This window comes from Salmo salar, chromosome ssa14, assembly GCF_905237065.1.
Source record: "Salmo salar chromosome ssa14, Ssal_v3.1, whole genome shotgun sequence".
NCBI lineage: Eukaryota > Metazoa > Chordata > Actinopteri > Salmoniformes > Salmonidae > Salmo > Salmo salar.
This window is the reverse complement of record NC_059455.1, coordinates 48,910,997-48,923,984: the sequence shown is the minus strand read 5'-3', so window position 1 is coordinate 48,923,984 and position 12,988 is coordinate 48,910,997. Positions and strand designations below refer to the sequence as shown.

At 44.6% G+C, this 12,988-nt stretch overlaps 1 protein-coding gene across 8 annotated transcripts in view; it reads right to left on the bottom strand.

Annotated features, from left to right (window-relative positions):
- LOC106595545 (receptor-type tyrosine-protein phosphatase mu) overlaps positions 1-12,988 on the bottom strand; it is a 633,856-nt gene that overhangs the window by 102,426 nt on the left and 518,442 nt on the right. For all 8 annotated transcript variants that reach the window (XM_045694494.1, XM_045694495.1, XM_045694496.1 and 5 more), the window contains 3 exons: positions 10,098-10,185; positions 9,612-9,688; positions 5,022-5,058 (listed from right to left, as the gene is read on the bottom strand). In XM_045694494.1, coding sequence (XP_045550450.1) covers positions 5,022-5,058; positions 9,612-9,688; positions 10,098-10,185 — 202 coding nt within the window. The remainder of the gene's footprint in view (positions 1-5,021; positions 5,059-9,611; positions 9,689-10,097; positions 10,186-12,988) is intronic.

The window sequence follows — 12,988 nt, the reverse complement described above, 5'->3', positions numbered from 1 at the left end:
TAGTCTAATGGTATAGAAGAGAGGACGAGAACAGTAGTCTAATGCTATAGAAGTGTCATGACGTTGGCCTGTGGGTAAGGTTTATGACCCCCCCCCCCCCCCATAAATACCTTTCTCCCTTCCCCTCTCTTACTGACCCTACTGAAGGACTGCTGTCCTGTTAAATATAGAGAGTCTGGGAACATCAAACAAATGGGGAAAGGAACCATATTTTGGTAATAAAACCAGTTGGAAATATGCTTGATAACGTAATGAGTATGGATGTCAGTTCGTTGTTATCTGGGACATTATGATTGATGACAGGACGACATAAACTGTACCTGAGAAAGTATACACCCTCTAGTTATCAGAGTCACATGGTATTGTTATGCAATTGAAATGTTTGATATTGAAATTGTTTGTTAGGAGATTAAATGTAATTTTAGCTTCCAAATGAGAGAATTGGGTTTTCATAAGGAAAGTGCCCTGCTTGATCAGTGGCCCACCCCTGTGAAGAGGAGGGGTTATAAACGATGAACACATCCTTCCCCCCTCTCCACTATATAAGCCTTTGACGAAAAGATGCCCAGGTTGTTCCAGCATGTGAGGTCTGCAGCCTCTACGTTAGAAGGACACACATGTCAAGAACAGAACTAAGCCAACCTCGGCGTGAGCTTTGATGGCGAATGGTATGAACTTTGAGCTTATTCACTACAGAAGTGATACTTCCTAGCCGTTGAGTTAGCAGCGGCCGCTGTAGACGTGGGCTAGGAAAGGACGGACGACGGATCCAGTCTAACAGACGGATGAAGATACCACCACGTATCCAATTTACCACCAGAGACATTCTTCCGAGTTTACAGGAAGATCTGTTGGCCAACCCGGCCAGCATCTACGACCAATCTACCGAAGCGCAGCTCAGAGTAAATATTTATTGCATTTTCCTTTTCCAAATGGGCGGTAATTTAGAATGCATAAGATAATGTATTTACGATAGCATAGCTGCTGTTTCTTTGTTCCTAAATCTTCCCACTCTTTCATTCAAGCCCAACCCCCTTTCCTTTGTGTAACCAGCCATCATGTATGACATCATTTGTATTCGGTGTATTTGTAATTCTGTGTGATTAGTTTAGGTATTTAGTAAATAAATAATTAAACCCAATTTTGTATTGCTGATTCAACTTGTTAGCCAGGGTTCGTGAAGATAGCCAAGAATTTACAACTTTCATTATGAGACTGAAAATAAGATAAGGGTTAATATTGACTGCTATCGATGTAAAATATTACTAAGTATTTTCAGAGTTTATTCGGAAGATAACGGCTCTATAAACGTTCTTCCGTGGTGCCCCGACTTTCTAGTTAATTACATTTACATGATTAGCTTAATCAGGTAATATTAATTACAGAGAGAATTTTATAGGTTAGCATGTCATATCACTTAATCCGGCATAGCCAAAGACACGACAGAAGAGAGGACCAGAACAGTAGACTGTTATAGAAGAGAGGACCAGAACAGTAGTCTAATGTTATAGAAGAGAGGACCAGAACAGTAGTCTGATGGTATAGAAGAGAGGACCAGAACAGTAGTCTGTTATAGAAGAGAGGACCAGAACAGTAGTCTGTTATAGAAGAGAGGACCAGAACAGTAGTCTGTTATAGAAGAGAGGACCAGAACAGTAGTCTGTTATAGAAGAGAGGACCAGAACAGTAGTCTAATGTTATAGAAGAGAGGACCAGAACAGTAGTCTAATGGTACAGAAGAGAGGACCAGAACAGTAGTCTGATGGTATAGAAGAGAGGACCAGAACAGTAGTCTAATGGTATAGAAGAGAGGACCAGAACAGTAGTCTAATGTTATAGAAGAGAGGACCAGAACAGTAGTCTGATGGTATAGAAGAGAGGACCAGAACAGTAGTCTAATGGTATAGAAGAGAGGACCAGAACAGTTGTCTGTTATAGAGGAGAGGACCAGAACATTAGTCTAATGGTATAGAAGAGAGGACCAGAACAGTAGTCTAATGGTATGGAAGAGAGGACCAGAACAGAAGTCTAATGGTATAGAAGAGAGGACCAGAACAGAAGTCTAATGGTATAGAAGAGAGGACCAGAACAGTAGTCACGGCTGTCCAAAGGATCGGTCAAAAGTGCAGCGTGGTTTTAGTTCCACATTTTATTAAATCCGTGAAACTTTGCAAAACATAAATAAATGAATTTACAAAACAACAAACCGTGACGCAGAGAGAAACAAACACTACTCAAAATATAATCACCCACAAAACCCAGGAAGAAAAACCCCTACTTAAATATGATCTCCAATCAGAGGTAACGAGGACGAGCTGCCTCCAATTGGAGATCAACCCCAAAAACCCCAACATAGAAATAGAAAAACTAGAACTAAAACATAGAAATAGAAAAACACAAATCACCCCCTGTCACGCCCTGACCACTCTACCATAGAAAATCACATCTTACTATGGTCAGGACGTGACAACAGTAGTCTAATCTTCTAGAAGAGAGGACCAGAACAGTTAGGGACCGTCTGTGGAGCTGCTGTCTTTATCAGCATCATAACAGCTGATAGTATTTCAACCACCTAAAATATGCATCCAAACTGAACTGAAATCTTATCAGAAACATTTTGGGACATTTTTACACCTTTCTACTTCCTTACAACCAGTCAAACTAATTTTGCACAGAAAATCGTTAAAAAAAATGTTTTATTTATTGCATTTTCTCCCCGGTCCCTAAACCTCTTTGTTCCGTCAAAGAAGCAGAGATGACAGAGAAAACTTTATCGATATCAACTAGATTGAAGCATTCATTCTATCATTTATGACATTATTGTGGTGTGCAGATGTTTATTCGGTCTTCTAGGGCAACATGTAATGACAGAGGAGAAGCTGTATGGATCTAATTATAGACAAGTTGACTAACAAATAGCCTACCAAAACGCTGCATATTATAAGCAGAAACAAAGCTTATCTGAATCAGGCAGAAAACTCCTGCACTTCATGTCAACAAATCATTCCGTCTCCTCTGACTGATGTTTACAGCTCATTTTCTATATTAGCAGGGTCGAATGCAGGCCTCAGATTTTTTACATAAAGGCAGGTGACATGCAGATGGGTTATTAGCAATTGGCTGTGGTTGAACAAACAGCTGACCTGTTCACCACTAGCACACGACAGTGTGTGTGTGTGTGTTACACACACTTGTCTGAGAATGTAAGCAATGCTCTACAAGGAACATGCACACACACACACACACATATATATATATATATATATATATATATATATATATATATATATACACATACATATATATATACTTTTCAACCTCTTGTGTATATATATATATATATATATATATATTGTCATGATGTTGGCCTCTTTGAGTACAGGGAGGACAGTTGACCCCCTCCCCCTTGCACCATCCCCCCAACCTACCTTCCCCACCCAGGCCCTGTGTGAAAGGGTTGTAAAAACTCTAAGAGGAGAATCTCTTGCCACATGGCCCATAGAGAGACACAGGGAATTCTTCCAACTCACAGAATTGGGGAGCCAAGCGACCTTTGTGTTCTGGAGAAGGTATGGAAGATTGGTGAAGAATCCAGCTACGAACTGGTCCGCTTGGTACAATTTTGTGATACTCAGAAGAGACAATATAGCCATATTACCATAAAACGGTTTATATAATAGCCTCAGCCTTGAGACTTGCATCCACATGGTTGTATAGAATGTATTAATAAGGATAAAGCTATTTGTAATACATTGAGATGCTATGTACTGATGTTAATGTGATAGAATTGTATTTTTGTTCCAAGCTTAACTCAGTCATCGGCACGCCCCCAGGGACACAGACAGGACCAGGCGTCATGTGACAAGCTGTTCTATGTCACTATAAAACCCACCCTGATATACATTTCTCCAGACCCGGCCTCCACTCCATTGCGAGTTGGCCAATAGGTTTGACCATCCAAGTACTCTACTGAAAGTGAACTATACCACGTGGTTAACTTTTAGACTATTGATACTGACAGAATAAGAACAAGTCTATGATATTAATTATTAGTCTGCAGCTAAGTAAATTATATCATTGTACGCGAAGACCAACGAGACATCCATTCTATGACATTAATGAATGTCGCTTTGAAAGATCCATTCTAACCGAGAGAGAGAGAGAGAGACAAAACTCTCCACAGAACGACGCTCCAACAAGGATCCCGACGACACACTGAGCGTAAATATATATTGATTGCAATTGTTCCCGAATGAGTGAGCGTTCAATTGTCAATTGTTAATATTAATGAACTCTGTAGGGTCTTCTCAGCTGCCCTTTATGACCCATTGTCTAACAGACAAGCCATGCCTGTTTTAGCCCACTAGGGCACATTACTCTACCAATTCTTTGTGATGATAATTACTGTTTGTATACTTTCTGTGAATTAATTAGTTTAGTAAATAAATGATTTTAAGACAATTGATGTATGGATGACTCTTAGTAAAGACTGGGTTCGTGCAGATACAACAATTTACGACGTTTGGAATGAGACTGGACGCGAGGTAAAATACACCATTTAAACCAGAAGATAATCGGCCTATACTATAATAGAATATAATATATAATGTTATAATATAGGAAAGTTATATTAGGAAAATTATAACTTTGTAATCTGAATATTTTCCTTGGTGCCCCGATCTCCTAGTTAATTGCAATTAAACGATGAATCAGTTTGATGGCGTGATAATAATTACAGGGAGTTAATTGATAAACATGTCTTCAGTTTAATGGTACCCCAAAGACACGACAATATATATACATATATACATACATACATACATACATACATACATATATATACACACAAGAGGTTGAAAAGTGAGAGAGATGTCTGAGCACACCTGAATACAGCCTCACTTTAAAAAAAAAACTTTAAAAAAACAAGACAGACAGCCTTAACAAATGAATCCACCCATCCACACACACACGGAAGCACGAAGGCAATGCTCACACACACAGTTGATCATTTCACATCTTACCTTGGGTAGCGATGTAATGGTTCGGCCTGTGGTAGCCCTGAAAAACAAATTATTAAAATCACGGCCTTTGGAATACCAAGACGTACTCATCGTCATACATTCAGAAGTGGTGAGACGTTTGTCAAGAAACCTGTTGTTGTCAGTCAATATAAAGAGATCAACCCTAAAATGCAGAGGAGACTAATGCAACGAACGAACGAACGAACACACACACACACACACACACACACACACACACACACACACACACACACACACACACACACACACACACACACACACACACACACACACACACACACACACACACACACACACACACACACACACACACACACACATCTATCTAGATAACAAGCATCCAAAGTGTTGATGATCCCCAGATATAGCAAACTACACTGATCTCCACAATAGAACTGCTAGTCCCATGGATTACGTTAATCTAAAATAATCCCTGAAATTGTATTTGTCCCCTTCCTCGTCTTCCCTCAGGAGAGACAACAGGAAACAAAACATTAAGACTTAAAGACTTATCTTTCTCTCTCTCTCATCCCCTGTTTCCTCTCCTCAGCTGGGCCTAGTCCTGACTGTCGTCTCCCTCTCCCCTCTCCCTCTCCCCTCTCTCTACTCCCTCTCCCCTCTCTCTCCTCCCTCTTCAATCTCTTCTCCATCTCCCTTCTCCCTCTTCCCTCTCTCTTCTTCCTCCCTCTTCCCTCTCTCTTCCCTCTCCCCTCTCTCTCTCCTCCCTCTCCCCTCCCTCCTCCCTCTCCCCCCTCTCCTCCCTCTTCCCTCTCTCCTCCCTCTCCTCCCTCTTCCCTCGCTCCTCCCTCTCTCCTCCCTCTTCCCTCTCTCCTCCCTCTCTCCTCCCTCTCTCCTCCCTCTCTCCTCCCTCCCTCCTCCCTCTTCCCTCTCTCCTCCATCTCTCCTCCCTCTTTCCTCCCTCTTCCCTCTCTCCTCCCTCTCCTCCCTCTTCCCTCTCTCCTCCATCTCTCCTCCCTCTTTCCTCCCTCTTTCCTCTCTCCTCCCTCTCTCCTCCCTCTTCCCTCTCTCCTCCCTCTCCCCTCTCTCCTCCATCTTCCCTCTCTCCTCCATCTTCCCTCTCTCCTCCATCTTCCCTCTCTCCTCCATCTTCCCTCTCTCCTCCCTCTTCCTTTTCTCCTCCCTCTCTCCTCCCTCTCTCCTCCGTCCCTCCTCCCTCTCTCCTCCCTCTCTCCTCCCTCGTCCCTCTCTCTTCCCTCTCTCTTCCCTCTCTCTTCCATCTTCCCTCTCTCTCCCCTCTCTTCCCTCTCTCCTCCCTCCCTCTTCCCTCTCTCATCAGCTCCTGATTGTTCTCCCCCCCCACACCCCTTCAGCTGGGCCGATGAAATGCAATAATAAAACAAATGGATTAAATGTGAATGTGGAAAGTAATCGTTATAGGAATTATTTTTAAGAAGGAAGAGCCAAAATCAGGTAATATGTGTACGTGTGTGATTGCATGTTCCCCCACTCCTGTTCTACCCTGTTTAGCCTCGTGACTTATTCATATCTTCCTGAATGCTAATCACCGGCATATTAACCCTAGTGGAGATGTTCTATACAGAAGAGTTGATTAGGCAGGACAGGAGATGGGTAAGAAAGGCTTTCAGAGAGCACAAACATTCATACATATTTTTCTGATAATGACCCACTAGCTGATATTGTGAGTCTCCACACACACACACACACACACACACACACACACACACACACACACACACACACACACACACACACACACACACACACACACACACACGCACTCTCTCTCTTCTCCGCAGAACTCTCTCCTGTCCTCGTAATGGACATGAACTGAATGCTGTTAGAGAGGTAAATCATTTAACACGCCGCATTATCAATTTACGCTTAGAAGTGTCAGGGTGCTGTGTGAGAGTGAGCACCTAGCATTATGAATTTACGTCTGATCTGGTGAGGAGAAAACCACTTAGGGAGTCAGGTAGTTAGATCGAGCACTCAGCTACAAGAGGCCAGTCACTAATACATCATATCTCACTGCTAACACTTTACTATTGTCAGGGAACGGGTTTTCTCGGCAGGAAACTCAACATAGCCTATTCTTAGTCAACAGTCTTCATAGTGGAAAACGTCTTTGCTTCAGTCAGTTGACTATGTCCTTGTCATTACTCCCTTTGACGTGTCATAGGTTAACTATGTCCTTGTCATTACTCCCTATGATGTGTCATAGGTTAACTATGTCCTTGTCATTACTCCCTATGACGTGTCATAGGTTAACTATGTCCTTGTCATTACTCCCTATGATGTGTCATAGGTGAACTATGTCCTGGCATTACTCCCTATGATGTGTCATAGGTTAACTATGTCCTTGTCATTACTCCCTATGACGTGTCATGGGTTAACTATGTCCTTGTCATTACTCCCTATGATGTGTCATAGGTTAACTATGTCCTTGTCATTACTCCCTATGATGTGTCATAGGTTAACTATGTCCTTGTCATTAGTCCCTATGACGTTTCATAGGTTAACTATGTCCTTGTCATTACTCCCTATGACGTGTCATAGGTTAACTATGTCCTTGTCATTACTCCCTATGACGTGTCATAGGTGAACTATGTCCTTGTCATTACTCCCTATGACGTATCATAGGTTAACAATGTCCTTGTCATTACTCCCTATGACGTGTCATAGGTTAACTATGTCCTAGTCATTACTCCCTATGACGTGTCATAGGTGAACTATGTCCTTGTCATTACTCCCTATGACGTGTCATAGGTTAACTATGTCCTGTCATTACTCCCTATGATGTGTCATAGGTTAACTATGCCCTTGTCATTACTCCCTATGATGTGTCATAGGTGAACTATGTCCTTGTCATTACTCCCTATGACGTGTCATAGGTGAACTATGTCCTATCATTACTCCCTATGACGTGTCATAGGTGAACTATGTCCTTGTCATTACTCCCTATGACGTGTCATAGGTTAACTATGTCCTTGTCATTACTCCCTATGATGTGTCATAGGTTAACTATGTCCTTGTCATTACTCCCTATGATGTGTCATAGGTTAACTATGTCCTTGTCATTAGTCCCTATGACGTGTCATAGGTGAACTATGTCCTTGTCATTACTCCCTATGACGTGTCATAGGTTAACTATGTCCTGCCATTACTCCCTATGATGTGTCATAGGTGAACTATGTCCTTGTCATTACTCCCTATGATGTGTCATAGGTGAACTATGTCCTTGTCATTACTCCCTATGACGTGTCATAGGTAAACTATGTCCTTGTCATTACTCCCTATGACGTGTCATAGGTTAACTATGTCCTGTCATTACTCCCTATGATGTGTCATAGGTTAACTATGTCCTTGTCATTACTCCCTATGATGTGTCATAGGTGAACTATGTCCTTGTCATTACTCCCTATGACGTGTCATAGGTTAACTATGTCCTTGTCATTACTCCCTATGACGTGTCATAGGTTAACTATGTCCTTGTCATTACTCCCTATGATGTATCATAGGTTAACAATGTCCTTGTCATTACTCCCTATGACGTGTCATAGGTTAACTATGTCCTAGTCATTACTCCCTATGACGTGTCATAGGTTAACTATGTCCTTGTCATTACTCCCTATGACGTGTCATAGGTTAACTATGTCCTTGTCATTACTCCCTATGATGTGTCATAGGTGAACTATGTCCTATCATTACTCCCTATGACGTGTCATAGGTGAACTATGTCCTTGTCATTACTCCCTATGATGTGTCATAGGTGAACTATGTCCTTGTCATTACTCCCTATGACGTGTCATAGGTGAACTATGTCCTTGTCATTACTCCCTATGACGTGTCATAGGTTAACTATGTCCTGTCATTACTCCCTATGATGTGTCATAGGTTAACTATGTCCTGTCATTACTCCCTATGATGTGTCATAGGTGAACTATGATTTATATTGGTCTGCTCTGTCTGCTTTGTGGATAATTCCCAGTCCTATCTACTAGCTCGGAGTTTGCTGATCCCGACTTTGTTGAGGGAAAATGTACTTGTTATGACTGTGATATGTGGTGGTCTCACCTAGCTACCTTGAGATAAATACGCTACTTTAAGTCGCTCTGGATAAGAGTGCCCGCTAAATGACTAATGTGTCAAACTGTAATCAAACCTCCATAAACTCAGTTTCCCATCAGCCTTCTCTGTATCAACCAGCTCCTGATTCGGATTCCCACAAACACGTCTCATTGAAAGAAGAAGAGATAGGACTTTACATAAAGGCAGTGTGTGTCGATGTGTCCTAAAGGTTCACAATGACGCACTGGCAGCTACCCTCTCGCTCCGAGAACATCGGCGGCAGCAACCGTGTGTGTATGTGTGTGTGTGTGTGTAGCTGGCTGATGTGTGTGTGTGTGTGTGTAGCTGGCTTATGTGTGTGTGTGTGTGTGTGTGTGTGTGTAGCTGGCTTATGTGTGTGTGTGTGTGTGTGTGTGTGTGTGTGTGTGTGTGTGTGTGTGTGTGTGTGTGTGTGTAGCTGGCTGATGTGTGTGTGTGTGTGTGTGTGTGTGTGTGTAGCTGGCTGGTGTGTGTACTTACATCAACGTAATTTGCATTAATGTAATCAGAGTTCTGCTCTCCCTCCAGGGGCTGGAGTCTGACTCGGGAGTGATCATCTGGAAGAGAGGAGGAGAGGGAGGAGAGGAACCAGATCAGAATGAATAGCATTAACCAGGGGGGAGGTACAGAGAGGGAGGAGAAGGAAACAGAGAGAGAGAGAGAGAGAGAGAGGAAGCATCATTACAGGGCCACAGCAGGCCTACAGTGGGCTAGGGATGGAGCGGTAACCAATGAAAGCTCAAATACATACAGGCTTTATCAAAATAAAAGGATATTACGATTATAGTTTTGACCCACATAGTGTATTTTTCATTGGCATAACCCCAGACTTCACTCTGTTGACTGATAATAGCAGAGTCAAGCAGAGGCCTTACACAGACAAAGAAATTAGAATGACACATATAATATAAATTAATATTGATCAGAGAGGAGGATTATGCTTTATTTATTTATTATTATACACACATGCAATGATGTTCCCATATCGGTTCTTCATGCGGTTCTCATCTTTCTTAGCGGAGTCCCACGGAGCGGACTGTCCCTCAAAGAAGCTCTAAAGGAAGGGAGAGAATAACAGAGGGGAGGGAAGAAGAGAGAAAAGGGAGGGAGGGAGGTAGAGAGAAGAGAGGGAGGGAGGGAGGGAGGGAGGGAGGAGGAGGGAGGGAGGGAGGGAGGGAGGGAGGGAGGGAGGGAGGGAGGTAGAGAGAAGAGAGGGAGGGAGGGAGAGAAGAGAGAAGAGAGGAGAACAGAGGGAGAGAGTGAAGAGAGGTAGAGAGAGAAGAGAGGGAGGGAGAGAAGAGAGGTAGAGAGAGAAGAGAGGGAGGGAGGGAGGGAGGGAGGGAGGGAGGGAGGGAGGGAGGGAGGGAGGGAGGGAGGGAGGGAGGGAGGGAGGGAGGGAGGGAGGGAGGGAGAGAAGAGAGGGAGAGAAGAGAGGAGAACAGAGAGAGAGAGAGAGAGGTAGAGAGGAGAACAGAGGGAGAGAGTGAAGAGAGGTAGAGAGAGAAGAGAGGGAGGGAGAGAAGAGAGGTAGAGAGATAAGAGAGGTAGAGAGAGAAGAGAGGGAGGGAGGGAGGGAGGGAGGGAGGGAGGGAGGGAGGGAGGGAGAGAAGAGAGGGAGAGATAGGAGAACAGAGGGAGGGAGGGAGGGAGTGAAGAAGAGGAAGAGAGAGAAGAGAGGTAGAGAGAGAACAGAGGGAGAGAGAAAAAAGGGAGGGAGGGAAGAACAGAAGAGACGAACATGAGATGTGGTGTCATGTGTCAACTCTTTAAATGATAACACCAAGTTAAAGGTCAAAATATTCTCTGTCGGCTCCTAAAAAGGAAATATTGGAAAGAGAGAAAAAAGGGAGAGAGAGACCAAAAGGAGAGAGAGAGAGACAGGAGGGGAGATAGAGAGAGAGCGAGAGAGAGGAGGGGAGATATAGAGAGAGCAAGAGAGAGGAGGGGAGAGGGAGAGCGAGAGGGAGGAGGGGAGAGGAAGAGAGAGAGTGAGAGAGGAGGGGAGAGAGTGAGAGAGGAGGGGAGAGAGAGAGAGAGGAGGGGAGAGAGAGTGAGAGAGGAGGGGAGAGAGTGAGAGAGGAGGGGAGAGAGTGAGAGAGGAGGGGAGAGAGAGAAAGGAGAGGAGGGGAGAGAGAGAAGAGAGAGAGAGAGGAGGGGAGAGAGAGAGGAGGGGAGAGAGAGAGAAAGAAAGAGGGAGAGAGAGACAGAGAGAGAGAGAGGAGGGGAGAGAGAGAAAGAAAGAGGGAGAGAGAGAGAGGAGGGGAGAGAGAGAGAGAGAAAGAAAGAGGGAGAGAGAGAGAGAGAGAGAGAGAGGGGGGAGGGGAGAGAGAGAGAGGAGGGGAGAGAGAGAGAGAGAGAGAGAGAGAGAGAGAGAGAGAGAGAGAGAGAGAGAGAGAGAGATGGGGTTGTATCCACATCATTATTTGACATGAGAAGGCAGCGGGAGGAGAAAGGTTCCTGGGGATTCATGTCAAACAGGGAGCCCATTAGGAAGTCGCACAGCGTGTGTCACGCTGAAATAGTTCCGCCAGCAACACGGCAGCCGAAAACAAGAGCCCATGTCCGTCTGTCTGTCTAACCCTAAACCTGTCTGTCTGTCTACCCCTCCCTCCCTTCCCATCTCTCCGTCTGTCTGTATCTCTCAGCCTGTCTGTCTGTATACCTCTCAGCCTGTCTGTCTGTCTGTCTGTCTGTCTGTCTGTCTGTCTGTCTGTCTGTCTGTCTGTCTGTCTGTCTGTCTGTCTGTCTGTCTGTCTGTCTGTCTGTCTGTCTGTCTGTCTGTCTGTCTGTCTGCCTGCCTGTCTGCCTGCCTGTCTGTCTACCCCTAAGCCTGTTGGTCTGTCAGCCTGTCTGTCTACCCCTCCCTCCCATCCCGTCTCTCTGTCTGCCTGTATACCTCTCAGCCTGTCTGTCTACCTCTCAGTCTGTCAGTCTGTCTGTCTACCCCTCCCTCCCTCCCTTCCCGTCCCTCTGTCTGTCTGTCTACCTCTCAGCCTGTTGGTCTGTCAGTCTGTCTGTCTGTCTACCCCTCCCTCCCTTCCCGTCACTCCGTCTGGACTCGTTCAACCCAGCTCAGGGAGAATAAAGCCTCATCTTCAGATCAGATCCACAGTACTCAGATTATTGGCTCATGAAATATGGATATCTCTCTCTGTCTCTCTGTGGGGATATCTCCATACTGATCCCATACCAGGCACAATTAAGACAAATTATGAAAATACACCAGCCTCACTGCCGTTCACAGGGGGGTTGGTGTGTGTGCCTGTGTGTGTGTGTGCCTGTGTGTGTGTGCCTGTGTGTGTGTGTGTGTGTGTGTGTGCGCCTGTGTGTGTGTGGGCTCCAAGGCAGCAGATTGCTCTATACAAACCCATGTTATTGTTCATTTTTTATAGTAATCAACTCGGCTCATCAGAAAATTACACCCCAATGCATTTTCATTTCAACCTCGAGCCACGTAACAACATTTAAATATAGACTCAAGGAACTCTGGAAGAGTAATGCTAATGATGAACAATCAACATCCAGGCTTCTTAAGAGACGAACGCTTTCCCTCTATTCATGTATTTTAAACCCAGAGACACTTTGTTAGCTAGAGAATAAACCTGAGATTGAGAGTCCTGCTCAATCATCGATGTTGCAACGTCTCAGAGAGTTCCAGCCGTCTCTAGCTATACGCTGGGGCCCGACCGACCGATGCCATTTGTCTAAAAGACGGAAAGCCTTCCCTTACAGAGAGAGAGACAGGCAGAGCACACCGAGGGGGCGCTAGGCAGACAGGCAGAGCACACCGAGGGGCGCTAGACAGACAGGCAGTGCACAGCGAGGGGCGCTAGGCAGGCAGACAGACAGTGCACACC